The 18,926-nt window shown below is 40.0% G+C and overlaps 1 protein-coding gene across 5 annotated transcripts in view; it reads right to left on the reverse strand.

Annotated features, from left to right (window-relative positions):
* Positions 1-2,022: 2,022 nt before the first annotated feature.
* Positions 2,023-18,926, reverse strand: part of rbm47 (RNA binding motif protein 47) — a 65,901-nt gene continuing 48,997 nt past the window's right edge. For 3 of the 5 annotated variants that reach the window (XM_036583048.1, XM_036583047.1, XM_036583046.1), the window contains 5 exons: positions 15,057-15,780; positions 14,216-14,684; positions 12,656-12,862; positions 8,441-8,622; positions 2,023-4,631 (listed from right to left, as the gene is read on the reverse strand). In XM_036583048.1, coding sequence (XP_036438941.1) covers positions 4,383-4,631; positions 8,441-8,622; positions 12,656-12,862; positions 14,216-14,684; positions 15,057-15,749 — 1,800 coding nt within the window. In that variant the 5' untranslated portion in view covers positions 15,750-15,780 and the 3' untranslated portion in view covers positions 2,023-4,382. The remainder of the gene's footprint in view (positions 4,632-8,440; positions 8,623-12,655; positions 12,863-14,215; positions 14,685-15,056; positions 15,781-18,926) is intronic. The other 2 variants (XM_036583049.1, XM_036583050.1) reach the window with 2 other exon arrangements.

The raw sequence follows: 18,926 nt of genomic DNA on the forward strand, positions 1-18,926 counted from the left end.
TTTTTCCGTTTTTTCTTTTTTCTTTTTTTTTGCACCAGTTCACAAAGTATTGAACACTTTGGCAAAACTGTCTAAATAAGGCGCATATAAAGGAAGAAAAAAATGTTTAACTTCAAATATATTATAGCATTTCTTCTTACTTCATACACAATACAATGCAATGTATATATATTAAATATATCCTGACGTTTAGGTCATATTAAAAGACTTTAAAGAGACAAAAAGAACCCTACAGAAGGGGAAGCTCAGCTTAAGGACCAGCAGACACATTCTCAAGAGTGTGATCATAAATTTTGCATGCACACTTCGGGGGCAACTATGAGGTTCCACCAAGTTCAGTAAGCAAACAAGGGTGCATGCATTCATGAGTGTTTTAACCCTCCTCTAGTAGAAGCGTTGTTTATCTGGCCGTAGACTGAACCTTAAGTAGCTTTCCCAACGCAAATGTCACTCAGTCTTAACACACAGTTTATGCTCAATAAAACACCATATTACATAACAATAACAAGCTAAAGCCAAAAAAAGAAAACAAACAAAAAACACCCTAGAAGCAGCAAAACTCTATCACTCCAACCCCCAAAATAACTCACAGGAAAACGATATAACAAAAACACAAAATCCTTCACCTTGACTATAGAAAGCATAGAAACAGTGGAGAAACTGGAAGGAGAGAAGAACAGAGGACGGAAGCGTCTCTCTTCGCTACTCTTCGCATTCACAGGGAAGATATATTAGTGGCATAGCGCAGTCCTTAGGAATACATGAACTGGTCATTGCTAGCTGAGGTTTTACAACAATCTACTGAGAAAGTATGCAGGCACAGATATGTGATAGAACCATCTAGAAATTCCATTGGGGAGCAAAGGCACTACCGAGTTAAAATAAAAAAGGATCCCCTACAAGTACAGGTTAATGCCTAGTGTACACTTGCACATTCATTGACCAGTGGTCATCAGTGAAACACTTGAGAAATGAGTGACACTCGCTGACTTCGGGGTCACCTACAGTTACGACTCACTAGCTGCTGGTTAATAGTTTGCCAGCTGCTGGCTACTAGTTGCTAATCGCTAACTGGTGGTTATGCTGCATTCGACTAGAGCTCATAATTTGCTATTTCTAACCTGTGACTTGGAAAAATCAAGAAAATGGTCTCTCAAATGGGAATTCCAACTCAGGAACCTGACTTTGAGTTCAGCAAATCAAAATGGCTGCTCATGCAACAATAATAAAGTACCTCTTCTCTAATTTTAAAAGAGATTTGCTTTAGATCAGTCAACATCCAGCCAGCGTAGTTGGTTAAATCTATAGCTTTGGAGAACACATCATGACTGCTAAAGCTATTGCTTATATAACTAACGTTAGCTGGCTAGATTGTCACTAACAATCCTGTTTTTCTCACTTTGTAGCTTAAACATGCCAGAGATTAGAAATGATGTAATTATGAGCTTCTCACTTTGGAATTAAGTCAAATACAGTATTTCTAGTTGGCAGCTGCTAGTTACTAGTAGCAAGCTCATAGTTGCTAGTTCACTAGCTACTAGATATTAGCTATTTGTATTCAACAGCTGGCTAGTTTCTAGCAGCTAACAACTTCTCACTAGCAGCTAGTCACTATTAAAAGCTGTAGCTGGACAAAATCTCAACACTGGACATGCAGCTACACTGAACATGCAGCAGTCTTAGGGACAGTATAACGATGCATCCTAGGAATATAATAGCTGTAGACTTTTCCCTGCTAAAAGAAACAGCAGCATTCCATGCTCGTTTAAGCTGGTTTATGCTGGTCTAGTGAAGGCCTGGTCCTGGTTTAGTCATGTTGATTAACCAGCATGCCAGCATCCAAAACACAACATATGCTGGTTTGGTTGGTGTCTGTGCTGGGTTTTCTAGCAGGGTTCTGAGCTCCCTGGTTCCAGTTTAGCCCCATTCATTCTCTGGGGGAAGAGATCAAATGAAATAACACAGTACAAAGAATAAAAGTGCCTGTTTGCCAGTCCAGGACACACGCACATACACATTACATGAACTTACAAGACACTTGCATTTTAATTGTGTTTACAAGGTCCATGCAGCTCTCCCACTCTAATATATGTTTAAGTGCACTTTACTACAATGTCAAAAAAATCCACTACACATGGTACTATGTGGAGAAAAACACACAAAGAAAAAGGAAAAAAAAACATGGACGGACAGTCATACATAGAACATACTATGACAAGAATGGTGGGAAAAAAATCTTGGTCATATTTGTTCAATTCAGAAAATACGCATAAAATAAGCTAACGTAAATAAGCAAAATAAACAATATAAACATTCTTCTATCAAATGGACAGTGTTTCAAGTGTATGTTTTGCAGATGAGCCAATAAAATGGAGTTCAGTGGCACTTTTTTACAGTTTCACAAAAGATAAATAGTCTAAATTTGGAGATTAAGACTGGATAGTCACAGTAGTCTAAACACAAAAAGTGCTCAGACAAGGTCAAATTTGGCCACAGTCAGCTGGTAGTCTGGACACAAACCCAATGGCACATAATGGCAGTTATTATTGAACTGCCACCTATTTAAAAAAAAAAAAACTCTACTTTCTTCAGTCTAGTCAGTACATTCACAATGCAATATCACGGAAGAGCTACCCCACCAACACAAAACGCAGTGTTGGTCCTAAAAGTTCTCCATTCTTGGACAGCAATCCAACACAAAAAAAAACTCTTAGAAAACAGAACACGTCTTTGAAAATACTTTCGTCAATGGAGGTATTGCATCCCGCTTCTGAGAGTTAACATGCTCTACATATTTAGCTATTGAGTGTATATGTGTTATAAATGTAATGGCTGTTTATCGTCTGTGTTCCCGTGTTGCGTTTTCATTTTTTCTCTTTTCGAATTTTACAAGAAAATAAGTCTGACATGTCAAAATAGTCCATACATTAAAACATTTGTCTCAAAACCTTCAAATAACAGTGAACTAAACAGCAAAGTTACAAGCAATAGTCAATAACAAATACGCAACAAACCGTAAAAGAATAAAAAGGTCTGAAGTGGTTATTTAGGTGTTATCATTTAGACTCATAGTCAGACAACCTATACAGCAGATGGTGGCAACTTCAAGAAAACGAGTCCCATTTGTGTATTAAAAACTCGTGCAATACTTTGAATTGTCTTTCTTCAGTGGTTGTTTAGGTTTCTGCTCAGCAGTTAAGTTGTAACTTATTTTTTTTCTTTATTTTGCTCATTTTAATTGATTGTTTTTTAGCAATTTTTTTTTTCCTCAGAAAAAATGGCGTATAGAGAAATTAAAAAAGCTGTATTTTTGTATGTGAGGTTCATAAATATAAGAACGTTCCTTCAGTATTCTTCTTGGAGACTGACAAGTGACACCTGGAGGAGTGTTGGGGCAACTATGACCCTCAAAATTCAAGAAGGTTCAGAATGTCTAGTGGTAGCTGGAGTGTCAGTATGTTTGATTCTGCTGGTTTTAGCACTCAATATTTCTCACCAACTATTTGCATGAAAGACTAGTCATGCCTCTTTTCTTTGACATTCTTACACTTATCGTAGGCCCAAGCTTTTCTTGAGCACTAGAAGACAACCAGGCTGAACAAGCTAGCTAAGCTTGCTAAGATTTGCAGAATCAGACCGGATTAATTGTTCCAGGAAAAATATTGGTTAGATTTGCTTCACTCTGTCTGAGATGTAATTTTGGAACCACAGAAGGAGTGATAAACTTTGGCTCTTTGTTTGTAGAGTAATGGATATGGCAGGAGGGAAAGGGGGGCTGGACACTGGTCACATTGTAGGAGATGAGATGCTTCAGGAGGTATCACAAAAGGAATGAGGGTGTCCTTCAGAGAGACGAACATTAGTAGCACTCACACTGATATCAGCAGGCCACACTTGTGCTTCCAGTCTGGGTCAGTTAGTTTCGGTCTGAGGATAGTCAGTCATAGGTTGGACTACAAATAAGATACAGTAATTCATGTTTGATGTAGCTCTAGGCCAGCCAGTCCAGTGTTACGGAAGTCTAGGTCAGTGCTTTTTGCAGTGATGCCTGGAGTAAGCAATGTGTCAGTAGATGAAGATAGGTCAGTAGGTCTGACAGAGTGCAAGAACATAGCCAAAACCTCTGGGCTTAAAAATGTAGGCTAGTAGGTCTGGTTGCCTCACTTTTTCATCTGTGCAATATGTGGTCATAGGGGACAGCTATCTTGGGTAGTTGTTGGTTTGGATTACTTTTTTGGGTCATTTGAAATAGGTCTTTGGCCTTTTTTAGCAGGCGGTTGGTCAGTAGACTTCATGTACATCATAAGAAGGTGTAGCTCAGCAGTTTTGGGTTGTTTTGCTTAGTGGGACTGACGCACGTCAAAGGTCAATGGTGGGTAATCTCAGTAGGTCTGGTATATGTCATGAATAGGCATCTGGAAGGTGGCGGCAGCAGGGAAGGCCTGGGGCACGTACCCGGCATAGCCTCCGTAAGCTGCTGCCACGGCTGCATTCTTCTGCAGCGCTGCAAGGGTGGCCGTGTTAGCATGGGTGGCAATGGGCATGTAGCCAGCACCATACAGACTGGCAGCTGCCGCTGGGATCCGCTGGACGTTAGGAGCCATCGCGTACACAGGAGTGATCGGACGACCCTAAGAGAAAGACAGGGTGATAAGTAAAGAGACATTTGGAGGAAATATGATAAGATCAAGTTTTCTTTTTTGCCCACCATAGTGGAAATGTGTCTTTGACTCTCCCAGTGGGGAACCCTCAGGGCCTTCTAGGCCTTAAGAGAAGGCCTAATGGTTTCAGGGAACTAAACGTCTGTAAGTTCATTTATTAGTATTGACATGCTGCTTATTTTTACTCCTGACGCTTTAAAATACTGTAGGAAGACTTTTACTGTGCTGTTAAGTTTTAGTTTGAAACAAAATGGGTTACAATCTTGAAACTCAGCAGAAAAGTGTTCATCTGATATGCACTCTATGTCCAAAAGTATCCAAGCAGGCCTTCTAATTAGTTAATTCAGCTACTTTAAGGTGTATTCATTGCTGATCAATTGCACACACGCTGCTTGCATAATCTCCATAGAAAAGCACTGACCAATAGAAAGGGAGCCTAAGGTCATAATACTCAAATGTCAGCTAGAAGGCTTTAAAGCTCCCCATCACTGGGCTGGAAGCAAAGAAACCATCTGCCCCATCTGAGTGATGGCGCCCCATCCAATACCTGTCATGAGCTAGTCTGTCATTCAGCATCAGTACCTGACCTCACTAATGCTCGTGTGGCTGAATGCAATCAAATCCTCACAGCAACTCTCCGAGATCTGGTGTAAAGCCTTCCCAGAAGAGTAGAGGTTGTTACTGCAGCAAAGGGTAGACAAACTCACTTCTAATACTGTTGATTTCAGAAAAAACACTGGATAAGCAAGTGTCTACAAACTAAATATATAATGTAGAACATTCACATGCATCAGCTTTAGCTTAGCTGTAAAGGCTGAATTATGCTTAACGTTAAATACAAATACGGACGAAGCCTGTCCGCACTCTGCGTTCATTTCATTTGCATGGGCACGTTTTCTGAAAGCTTATGGATGCAGATGAAAAGGAGCAGTACCACCAGAAACCGTGGAGACAGTGTAGCCAATAGTTCATGTGAGACGCAATATAAATTTCTGGTAATATAAGTGACAGGAATTCTCTGTCCACATGTCACAAAGTATCTAAAGGCCTCAAAGACCACCACAGTCTACAATGGTATCTCTTTTGACTCTTTCATAGTTGGTACATTATTACCACCTCCTCCACCGTTGACATTTGTTGTTGTCAGGAACTTTTAACTCTGGACTGCCCTCTAGTGGATGCTTTACTTAACATCCATGCCAACGTAAAGGACACGCAAAAGTATGTGGGCAGTGGTGGTTACAATGTTTGAAAGGGGCGTATTCTTTTTTGTAGGTAAAGAGAGTATAAATGAGCCTTAACTTGTCTCACAGGTCCAGACATGTAACGAGAATGTCTGTGAACAACCATGATGAATTTTGGGCTAAATGTGGGTGGACATGTAGCTCTATTAGGGTGGGAACGAACAAAGTAGGGGGGGCGATGGTGCACTCCTTAACACTGGCTAATGTTCAACAAGCTTGTCATTAGCCAATAGATGTTAATGACATAAGTGTGAGATCACATCTGGACCCACAAGTGCTGAAGTACTATTAGAATCCCATAGAGGCACTAACAGAAATTAGCATTACTGTACAGGCGTGTTTTTACTTTTATTGGTCTGAACTGAAGCCCTTGATCTACATCTACAACATAGCCTACATAAAACATATAATATCAAGCAACAACATTGGGTACAGAGTTATTTGGTTGAATGGGGAAACACCTAATCCTAGAATCTCTAGAGGAAGAGGGACATGGGAAGCGAAGGAGACACATCATTTCCATTATTTCCATTAAACCTTATCTAAAAAAATCAAGTCAGTTCATGAGCTGGGAAATGTTTCTCTTTTCAAGCTGCGGTCAAGCCAAAGTTACAGTAAACAGAAATTGACTAAAAAGGAACAAAAAGGGCAATGCTAAGCAGGAATCGTCAATTCATTTAAAAGACAGGTTCAAACACATTCTGTTATTGACTGAAACTAATTATAATCCATGCCACTAGAGAACAGCCAAAAGTACTGCAGTATTGAAGAGAATGGCAGATATTGCAATACTCAAAACAGGTGAGTATTGCAATATCTGCCATTCTCTGCAATACTGCAGTTCTTTTGGCTGTTCTCTAGTCAAAGTGTGAGCAGCACTGCATGGGTGGAGAACTTGCTGAGTGAATCCCATATTGCTTCCAGTATTGCTCAAGACACATATTGTGTTATGTTAACACAATAAAATGCCTTTTGGTAGGCAATTATTTCAATTATGTGCTCTCTCCATTGCTAACCTGGGGATATGTTTGGGAAGTTGTCAAACTGGTTTCCATATTAGCTGAATATGGTGACCCAGTGACATCATTGGTGGCTCTCTACAGATTCAGTCATCCAAGTGAGATGACAATGAACAGTGTTCCTCAACCCAGTCCTTGGGGCCCATTGGATGGCCCAAGCTGCAGAGACTGGATTGGGAAACACTGAACTATAGCATATAATACAAAAACAAGTAGTTGTCACTATATGTTCTACTAAAGCAAGTTTAGTTTACTACCTTTTCTAACTTGCAGCTCACACAACTAACCACAAAAGTTTCCGCAGCCCACAAGATTTTACCGACCAGATCATTTAAAATGCACACAAATTACTGCAAAAAAATTAGTTTGGCTTCAAATATTTATTCTAAAAAGACCTCTGAGTATTCAGCACAGAATGGTAGTTACTAGTTTTCTGTTCTCGGACATGTGAAGCCTGACAGCCTTTACACACCTAACGCGATTTATTCATGCAGTGTTTTGGGCGACAGTAAATTAATTCAGTCACATGTATAACATATGACATCTTGCACACCAAACAAAATGATCATGAAAATGCGTCATTATTTTATTTATGCACTTTATATATACATTTGCTGGTAACAGGATTAAATTGCCTTCTGCTTTCTCATAAATGTGTTAGCATCTCCAGAAGCTCAAACGGAGCTCAAACTGAGTTACAATCATCCAAGCAGTATCCAAAAGCTCTCATAAGGTTACAGCTCCTGAATGAGGTGGTGAAACTCTCCATATGTCTTTTCCTTTACAAAATTCTGCTTAAGTTTGATCTTTGAGTTTTGCACTGAAGCTACAAGGCTAATGTGGCTAACAAGTGATGGGCGTTTATACCCACTCATTAGCATTGTGCAAACTGCACATCACCACCTGGTCTTAAGCCATATTGAGTTAAGCAATCCCAAATAGACTTGCTTATGTTGTTTCCAATTCTGTATATCATACTGTTATTATAAAAATGACAAAATTATAGACAGATTTCAGGCTTCAAAATGGCTGTTACACTGTTTCGAGCTATGCGGCATACTTTACTCCAGTTTTATAGATGACAGTTTGTCATACAGTGTCAAAAAACACATACACGTATGTTTGAGTTTATTTGACAGTCTACTAATATTACTAATATTACTAACATTACTAATAGCTAATAGCTATAAGCTTTCATTACTTGTTAGCTACATTAGCCTTGTAGCTCCAGTGCAAAACTAAAAAAGCAGACATCTGACACCAAACAGGTCTTAACTGATTGACATCATTTAGCTTAAAGTTGTGTAAATTTGATTTTTGGGTAATATGTTGAGTAAATAACTGTGTCTTGAAATCCCATGACCACAGCAGCTGTCGATTATGCTTTATAAGCTATAGGTCAGTGTTTTCCAAACCCTGGGGCTTCACCTGAACGAGCAGCTAAAATGTGGACTGCTTTAATGCTAGCTTTTCACTAGCCTATAGTTCCTTGTAAGACTTGGTTCCACTGTAGTACCTGAAAGGGTGGAGGCGTGGAGACTGCAGGGATGACAGCAGCAGTGGCAGTAGCAGCTGTAGGGTCATGCTGGAGGGCCAGTGGGTTCACTGGGTGCATCTTCCCTTCTTCCACCAGCTTAGTAGCAGCAGGAGCAGCAGAGAATACAGCAGGGTACTGTGTACCTAGAGCTGGCAGAGCCACTACATGCACAAACACAAACGCAGTACAAATTCAAAAATCTAACACAAGACAACGGTGTAATGTTATGTGATGGAAAATATGTAATATTTGGTGGAATGGTATTTACACTGCCTGTCAAAAGTGTGGGACATCTAGCTTTTCAAGTACAAGTAAGCATGTTTTCTTCATCTGGATGGTGCTATACCCCATGCATTTTATCCCCTTGTTGTGATTTTAGCATTCAAACTGTTCAGGTGTTCAACCCACCTTTGGAGTAAACGATTTTCAAAATGTTCTTTGTACATGATTTTAGATAACAACATTTCATACACTGTCAGAAACAATGAAAGCAAGTATATTTGAGATCACTTAACAACTATGGTAAGTGTGTGATGATTTAGTTTGCTCAATGCTAGCTGGAGACAAGCTTCCATCATTTCCCAGCTACTTATAAACTCAAGACTATGATGGTAGCCACTTAACAACCGACGCCATGCTGTTACCACCCTACCAAATCAACGCCACACTGTTACCTACCTAACAACTCGAAGGCACCTAGCTAACAGCTTGATGCTTTGCTGTTAGCTACTTAACAACTTAATGCTACGCCTTTGCTTAACAACTCAAAACTACAATGCTACATACTTACCAACCTGCCTTTCTGTTACAAGGTAACACTATGATGTTACCTACTTGACACAAAGCTTTGTTAGCTACATAATACCCTGATGCTACACTGCTACCTACTTAACAACTCAACGCTATGCTATTAGCTTTTTTAAAAACTCAACAATACACTGTTAGCTTAACAACACAACACTACGCAGTTAGTTTTAACAACTCTAGGATATGCTATTAGCTATTTAACTACTTAACAAATGAACGCTAAAACCACTCAATGCTATGCTGTTAGCTACCTAACCACCCAACGCTATGCTGTTAGCTACTTAACCACTCAAAGCAATACTGTTAGCTACTTAACCACTCAATGCTATGCTGTTAGCTACTTAACCACTCAAAGCAATACTGTTAGCTACTTAACCACTCAAAGCAATACTGTTAGCTACTTAACCACTCAACACTATGCTGTTAGCTACTTAACCACTCAAAGCAATACTGTTAGCTACTTAACCACTCAAAGCAATACTGTTAGCTACTTAACCACTCAATGCTATGCTGTTAGCTACTTAACCACTCAAAGCAATACTGTTAGCTACTTAACCACTCAAAGCAATACTGTTAGCTACTTAACCACTCAACGCTATGCTGTTAGCTACTTAACCACGCAACACTATGATGTTAGCTACTTAACCACTCAATGCTATGCTGTTAGTTACTTAACCACTCAAAGCAATACTGTTAGCTACTTAACCACGCAACGCTATGCTGTTAGCTACTTAACCACTCAACGCTATGCTGTTAGCTACTTACCCATGCAATGCTATGCTGTTTGCCAGTTAACCACGCAACGCTATGCTGTTAGCTACTTAACAACTCAACGCTATGCTGTTAGCTACTTAACCACTCAATGCTATGATGTTAGCTACTTAACCACTCAACGCTATGCTGTTAGCTGCTTAACCACTCAACGCAATACTGTTAGCTACTTACCCATGCAACGCTATGCTGTTAGCTACTTAACCACTCAACGCTATGCTGTTAGCTACTTACCCATGCAACGCTACGCTATTAGCTACTTAACCACTCAACGCTATGCTGTTAGCTACTTAACCACGCAACGCTATGATGTTAGCTACTTAACCACTCAACGCTATGCTGTTAGCTACTTAACCACTCAAAGCAATACTGTTAGCTACTTAACCACTCAACGCTATGCTGTTAGCTACTTAACCACTCAACGCTATGCTGTTAGCTACTTGTTACTGTGTAACAACTTCTTTCTAATCATTTAGAAAAGAAAACTGTAAAATCATTATTCAGGCAAAACCTCATCTTCACACAGAGCAAGACACTGTTCACTGATGAACATACCTAAAGTATTAGTAAATGTTTTATGCAAACTACTGCAGGTTTTCATACTTAATTAAAAAGTAACAGGAAAAAATACTTTGAAAATGTCTAAAGAAGGCAATGTGTCCCAAACGTTTGACAGGCAACGTATGTAAAATGTGAAATAAAGATAACTGGCAAGGTTACAGAGCAGTGGGAAACAGAGAAAACAGAGCAGAAACGTTAAGCCTAATTCAAGCCAGGCACTATAACACATAAATACACTAGGCAAAAACACTAGAGGACAAAGAGAATGAAAGAAAATGAGTAGGGAAGTTCAGACTTACACAACCTGCTCTCAGTTATGGCAAGTGACTTGGCTTAAGATTAACACCACAAACCACATGCACACATACATGAATCCCCATTGTTCCCACGGACAAAAACTCTTTTCATTGCCCGGGTTAATTCAGATTTAGGATCAACCGGTTTAGCTGACGTCACAATATTCCTGTCAGGAGTTAGAGAAAGGCTCGCTGATCTGAGATCAGAGCGACTGAGGGATCAAACAGCTCAAACAGAGGGCGGCAGGTCTGCTGATTTCACAAGAGAAGCGTAAGGAAAGTGATTAAAAGCCCCGTAGCTTTGCCCAAACCAGCTCCACAACTTTCTAACAGTAAATAGTTTTATGCTGAAAGTTGTTCAAGCAGAATGGACATGCTTTATTTGAGACGGAAAGAAAAATCAGAAGTTTGAAGAGGTAGGAAAAAGTCACATTCTGTTATGAAGCAGGTGGTAATATCTTTGAAATAGGGAGATGTTTTTCTCCAGTCCAGTAGGGGGCAGCCAAGTCAAATGCTTGTCCTTTTTTTTTTCAGGCCGATTACTACTCTGCTTTGTTGCTGAAGTATGCTCAGAGGGGGAAAGTAATAGATGAACTGCTCACAGTTACAGTGCTTGAGTACACAGTACATTTTTGACTATAGTTAAATCTCATTTTTAGTAATTTTCAACAAGGCTACTTTAATTTTTAAAAACAATTACAAAGCAAAACCTTCACTTTTCACACCTGGTAGCCAATAAACTGAATGAAATCTTGAGCTTCAGACCTCCCTTCTATAAGGTGAATAATGAAGTAACTTAAAATAACTATTTGTATTCAAGTTAATTGTCACTAATGGTGAATTAGAATGCATTTTCCTTTCATACTGTGACATATTTCTAAGTGAAACATGGTATCTGGGAGGGTCTCTGAGCTAGCTGAGTGATTACTTTCAATGATAGGTGGGGGTGGGGCAGGTGAAACATGATATTATTGGTGATATTATTTTTCCCAGCCCACTGGTGCAAGGTGATGTCATCAAAGCTCAAAAGTTGTTACATCTGTCTGATGAACAGAGGTAGGTAGTAACTATACACCTACATGTACTACATGTACTTTTTAAAAAATATTCTATGTTTTGTTTGTGACAACATCTGTACTGCTTCGTGATTGGTCACATCTCTGACTTTGGAGGTTTGGCATTTTATTTTAAGACCAAACAGATTCAGAAAGAGAAGAGTGTAAATAACTCCTACACTGATAGATCCTGGACTTACTAAGGACTTCCATAAATGAGCTGTCCATTGAGTAAGTTCTATAAATTACTCAGTACTTAAGTAGTTTTTTGACCCAATACTTTTGCACTTCTACTCAGATTGTTTTTTTGGGAAGGTAATTTTGCCTGAGTCATTATTTTACCCAGTTTTTAATACTTTTCCTGAGTACTGATTTAGGCTACTCACCTCTGATGATGAATTGTGCTTAATATGACTCGCATATGTACTAGCAAGGTTAAAAAAAGGTAAATTTTGATTTCAGGTTGACTTTAGTCATGATTTTTTTAATTCTCTTTCCACCCCTGAGTATATTTGGGTAGTCTTGAAGCCAGTTTCAGTTGGAATATACTCTGGCTTTCACTAATCTAAAAGTTGTATGCTGAAAGAACTGCAACAATGGCTGCATTTGCGTTTCGCTGGCCCTCTGGACCTGAGTAAAGCAGAAAGTTGTATATGTATGTGTGTCAGTATATGTGTGTGTTTGTGTTCGAATTACACACTGACTTGTGCCAGGCTTAATGCCCACTGGGTTAACAGCTGCCAGCTCCAGACTGGGCATGAGCTCATAAGGTTTGTCCGGCAACTTGGTCTTTCCTTCATGGTAGCGGCTGTAAATGCCTCGGCCGGCTGAGTAACCGCCAAGGTATGAGCCACGGGGCCCTGGGCCCCTGTTACCGGCTCCGGCTCGGCCACGGCCTCTTACAGTACCTGCTTGAAATAAAAGTGACAGGGGGCGATCTTCAGACACTGACAGATGCCACTATCTCATGTTTTTTTTGCATACAGTAATATAAGGAACATTACTGAGAGATATTGAAAGGTACAGACAGACTGCATTTTAAGCTTTAAGAAAAAATTAGCAAATTTAGGAATGACCAATAATGTTTAATGGAATTAACTTCCACTATGTTTCTTTCACAGCAGGCCTACATATGTATAGTTATACTGAGATATTTATATAAACTGAATAGGGTGACTTTATGTCAGTGTTATCTTCCATGTAATTGCATAATGTTGTGGTAACTGTGTCTCCATGTTCCTGTGATAGCTTCGAGGTTTCGTGGTTCTGCAACAACTTGACTGATGGCAAGTGTAGCTGAATGGATGTTATAGTGAAGATGTCACATGATATGGGAGAGGTTTGTTTTTCATTGACATAAGGAATGGCTGATACAGCACAGAAGATTGAGGAAATGAACTTGGGTGTGAAATCAACTCTGTTTGTTTAACCCATGAACAAAAATGATCTTGCACAACTGCTACCAACCAAAAACCACAAGGATCAACAATTTGTGATTTGGGTTAGGAAACTCTCAAACAGTATAGATTCCCTTGAGAGAACCAGCTTCATCATCATACTGTATCAAGATCTCGGCTGTTTCTTAGCTTCCAGCCCCCACTCAGCCTTGTTCTTTAAACAATAATGCTAACATCTGATAAAATTTGGAGTCACCTGAATTTGGATGGTGCTAACTGGATCCTACTAGCTTTGACTCTTTGTTAACAATGTTAGTATTTTTGGGCCAAGTATGCCACTCAATTTTTTTTGTGTATACGAAATGTAGAAGTGTTAATTCATGTTACATCAACTGTTACATATTTAGAAGACGTTAATTGAATGTAAATGAATTTGTTTCTACTGACTGCATTTATGGCTAGTGCTAACAAGCAGCACTAGTCATGAATTTATTAATATGGTCTGAAACTCAAAACTATTGAATAAGATCTTTAAAAAACTAAAGATTTAGGTAACTAGATCTAAACATTCTGCATACAGCAGTTGAATTTCCTGGAAATTAAGGGTGCTTAACCATTAATAGAGTCATACTGTTGAAGAGAGGAAGCTCAGAAACAGCACAAACATTCGAACCCTTATGATACTTGAGTCATTATGGACCAACTCAGTATTACTATTATTCAGAGTGATTGTCATCAAATGGCACTGCAGTTATGATGTGATTTTTAAAAAAAAAATCTGCATATTAGTCATCCTGATGGATCAATTTCCCACCATAGTAATGCCAGTCTGAGAAGGAAAAGAAGGAATTCCAAAAGGCATCTAACCTTTAATGAAGTAGTCACGATTGGGTCCGATGAGAGTATTGTAAGGGTAGCCATAGTAAGCGAGTGTGTAGGGATCGCACTGATATACGTAATTCTGCTGTGTGCTGTCGCCACTGGCCAGGGCCGCGGTTCCCTTGGATGCCTTCTGATAGCGAGTGTATTGCTCTTTATCCACCGGCTTGGCCAGCGTCACCTCGATGCACGAACCCTCGATCTCCGTTCCGTTCAGGTTGTCCATGGCGACCACGGCGTCCTCCCTGCTGGTGAAGTGAACGAAGGCATAGTCGCGGATTTTCTTTACGCGTTCTACACAGCCTGGGTTGAACTGGCTGAAGGTCTGACGGAGCATCTCCTCACTAGTCTCAATCATCAGATTACGCACATACAGGATCTTCACTGTTTCCATGATGTCCTCGTCAACGTCAATTTCTGGTTCGGCCCAGTCAACCGCAATCTGGTGTCCCCAGAGCTGTATACAAGAAAAGGTCACTCAAAGGTCAGAGTTATAAAAACATTCAGCTACAGATCTTTTGCTAAAGAACCAATTTTGAAAACCAAGCCTATGTATCAATGGATCCTGTCTAAAAACCTAAAAGGTCTTTCTCTTTTTGCTAAAGACACAGTAGACCCTATAAATCAACTGTTCTCATCCCTGGTCCTGGAGTGCCCTGGCCTCTGCACATTGTGTTGTTTTCCTGCTCTAACACACCTTATCTAAATAATAAGCTAGCCAGAGAAAACATTAAAATGTGAAGGGTAGGGGCACTCCATGACCAGCATTGGGAACCACTAGTTTATGCAACTGGGTAACTGGTAATCTGCCTGCATCTGGATGTCTAACCTGAATGCGTCCAGGCATGAGTTTCCTCCTGGCCATCGCAGCTGCACGATGAGATTCGTACTCTACGAAAGCAAAGCCACGGTTCTTCATTTTATCTGCCGCACTCGCATACACGATCACATCGAGCACACCTTCCGTCACTTTAGAGACCTCCTCCAGGATTTCCTCCCGTTTCTTTGTCTTGGGGATCCCACCTATAAACAGGCGGCAGTTGTCAACACTGGAGCAGACGCCCAGCAACCGTCCCGGGCGCACTTCATAATTGTTCAGCTCTCGGACAGCACGCTTGGCTTCGTGCTTCTGTGTGTACATGACAAAGGCGTAGCCACGGTTCTTCCCGTCAAAGTCCATCATCAGACGCATCTCGTAGATTCGCCCCACTGTCTCAAAAACAGGCACCAGCTCATCCTCATAGACGTCACGAGGGATCTTGCCCACGAAGATCTCGCATCCGCGTGGAGGGGAGGGGCCTTGCCAGCTAGGAGGTGGGCCGTATTTCCGCTGTCCATTTTCTTGCACCATCCGGTAGCCAGTCCGCTCCATCAGGGCCAACAAAGCGCCTTCGTTTGGGGCTCCGGCCACACCCTCCGGGATGGAACCATGGTGGCCTGAGTGATTGGGTGCTGGCTTAGAATTTGAAGAGGGGCTGGAGTTGCTCATGGTGACGGCAGAGGCGGAGTCTTCCGCTGTCATTCTGACACAAGCTTCCAATCAGAACTGGAGTCTGATGAGAGAAGAGGAGCATTTGATTAGTTTTGTATTTGTAATAACTCTGTAGATAGCGGAGGGTAGTTTACGGTCATTGTAGTAACACTTTATTTGAATAGTCCAGAGCAGATGTTTACCTTATCTTTAACTTACATTCAACCAATTGCCGGAACTTTTTAACTAATTACCATGACCCTAACCTTAACTTTAGAGATAATTAGAGATAATTAGTTGACTTTTCCTTGATTAACCCTAAAATTAATGTTATGGATAATCTACAGAGAACTGTCCAGGTAAAGTGGGAACATTATTACCACGTAATACATCAACAGGTCACTATGTACAATTTGCGTAGTGTTTGTCTTGTCTTGCATGTTGTTTCTCTTACTGTCAAATCTTGACCATAATACTGAACTGATCAACATAATATTAAATCCAAATAACACTAAGGTTGTGTAGTAATGAAGAATCTTGAGAGAAAAATAAGAAATATTCTGAGTAACCTGGACTACTTCAATGTATGAAAGACTACTACAGCTGAAGTTTTTCTTTTTCACCAGAAGAGGGCAATTTGGTCATCTGAAGATTTCGGACTAGGTCCAACAAAGCCTTTAAATGTTTGCACAAGTAATATCAGCAACATAATCACTAATTCAAGGAGGACTATCTCAAACAATTGCTATTTCTCCACTAATTGCTGATTCCTCACTTGCTAATCAACAGCTTCATGATAAGGGCTATAATTTAGATTTGTATCCCCACAAACTCCTTTTCTTGACAGACCCCTACACACACACAAACAAAACTTAAATCCTGTTCTCCACCTAAAGCTGCCTAATAAAGCCAGCTTAGCCTTGTGGATCTACATTCTTCAGAACGGAAAAAATCCCCAAAATGCCCAAATCCCCCAGGCCGGATTTCTCCTGGCGCGGCACAAGGATCTGGACCAGCAAAAGTGTAGAAAAGATATAAAGATGCAGAAAAGTACATTCTGAAGCTAAGGTTGAACTCTATCAGCAGCCTGTGAATGAAAGCTGAGAGTTTGCTTCGGCATGATTCTGCCCATTATTCTGAATTTCTATCACCTAAAGGAGTTCACATGTAAATCAAGATTAACTCAAGTATAATGTGTCTTGTGTTCATTTTAAGGCTGTTACCTTTTGTATGTAGTAAAGCTAAGATTTAGCAGGGCCAGTCAGGTGGACTTTGATATCCGTATCGAGCGTGAGGAGGTTAGGTTGCTTAGTGATCGTGCCATGGTTATATATGATCCAACAACCCACACACAGCTTAATGTGGAATGTACTCACCCAGGCTGAGACACTCAAATTGGTTTTTGTACCTTGTCAGGACATCAGGTCATACAATTGTCCCATATTTACAGTATTGTGCAAAGGTCAGAGGCCTCCCTTTTGCATGTCCACCCATCACCTGTAATGAAACTTCCATTCTTTCTTGGATACTTGCTTCAGTTGTTTAAAGAAATCAGCAGCAATATTCTTCCACTCTCCAAAGTCTTAGAAGTTGGTTGCATTTTCTGTTTTTCACGATCCAAGTAATCCCAAACACATTCAGTGATGTTAAGGTTTGGACTCTGGGGTGGTCAGTTCATTGTTGAGTTGTCTTCTCACCATAGAAGGATACACAGAAACCCCTGTGGATTTTACAGATCTGAAGAAAAAGCTTGATTTTCTCATCTCTGGTGACCGTTTTGACGATTTACCAGGTCTTGCACAGTTTCTTAATAACCTGAATTCCAGTTTTGGAAAGTCCAGTCATTTTCACATATTTCTCTTATCTCATGCAAGTGGACTGTCTTACATCCAATCAGAAATATTTGATATTTCTGATTGGATGTTATACATGAATAACTTGTACTTAATGGTCACTTTAACTGGAAATTAAATAAATGAAGGGCAGCCTCCGTCTTTGCACAGTACTGTATTATATATATTTATATATAAGTAACTACCTGTAGGCAATACGAATTTTTAAAGCCTAACTCAAAACCTCAACTTAACCTTAACCCCAGAAACCAAAAAGAAATGAAGCCGTAAAAAAAAACACTTTACGAAGTGAGGACAAGTGTGTCCCCACCTTGTAAGTTAGCCCTGTTTCTTATTTTTTGGTCCTGTGAATGTACAAAAACAAACACTCACAATTCTCCCAGATTAGGAAAGGCTTATGAAGTTTATGAAGCAAAAGTGTAAAGGTCAACAATCAGTAATCTCTGAGGTAAGAATTACCTTAAGTTTACAACCACACACACACACACAAACACACACACATAGAGTTTCTACCTGCTGGTTTCATGGTCTGTTCCGAGAGGCTCACTGTAAAAGCATGTGACTAGTGAGATGACTGAATAACAGACAACTCAGCAGAACTGAACCAAACCTCTCACACACACACTTCCTCATTCACACACTCACTCAGACAGACACACACACAAAAATCAGAATATGGCTCAAGGCCAAGCAGAAACAGGAAGGAACGGACTGCCCAATCACAAGCCCCAAGACGCCTGGTGGACAGACCAATCCTAATCCCATTTTCACTCTTGGAGGACATTACTCAAATGTGGCCACACCCTAAAGTCCTAAGTCCGGCTCAAAAGTTCCACTGTCAATAGCGTTGTGAAATACAGCCGTGTACTCGCTCCTTCTTCAGTCAGATGAAACTGTCCATAAAACATACGGCCAACAAAATGATACTCACTTCAAAAAAACAAAGATGTAACGAGGGTAAAACTAGCGGAAGGATTAAACTTTAAAAAACCTCTTACTACATATCAGATACTTATGTCTGATATATCAGAAGAGAACCTTGTATCTCCAAAATAGTAACTTTACAGGAGAAGGAAAAAACTTACTTTCCTTTAATGTAATTCAATGGAACCAGACTTTTTTCCAAGTAAATTTTGGTCATTTCTTTTAGTCTACTCATCATAAAATGTACAGACAATGTAAAGGGTATCAGGTGCTTTCAAATTATGTCAAAAACTGAAAAATGACAAAAATGGAGATATGAGGTTTTCTTCCTACAACAGCTATATCTTCAGTGTTTTCAGTTTTTTACTTTTTCACGTCATTTAAAGGCGATACAACTTTACATTGTTTGAAAACTTTAAGACAAATGGGTGAAAAGAACAAATATCACAAA

The sequence above is a fragment of the Colossoma macropomum genome, unplaced genomic scaffold (assembly GCF_904425465.1).
Source record: "Colossoma macropomum unplaced genomic scaffold, Colossoma_macropomum, whole genome shotgun sequence".
NCBI classification, from domain to species: Eukaryota; Metazoa; Chordata; class Actinopteri; order Characiformes; family Serrasalmidae; genus Colossoma; species Colossoma macropomum.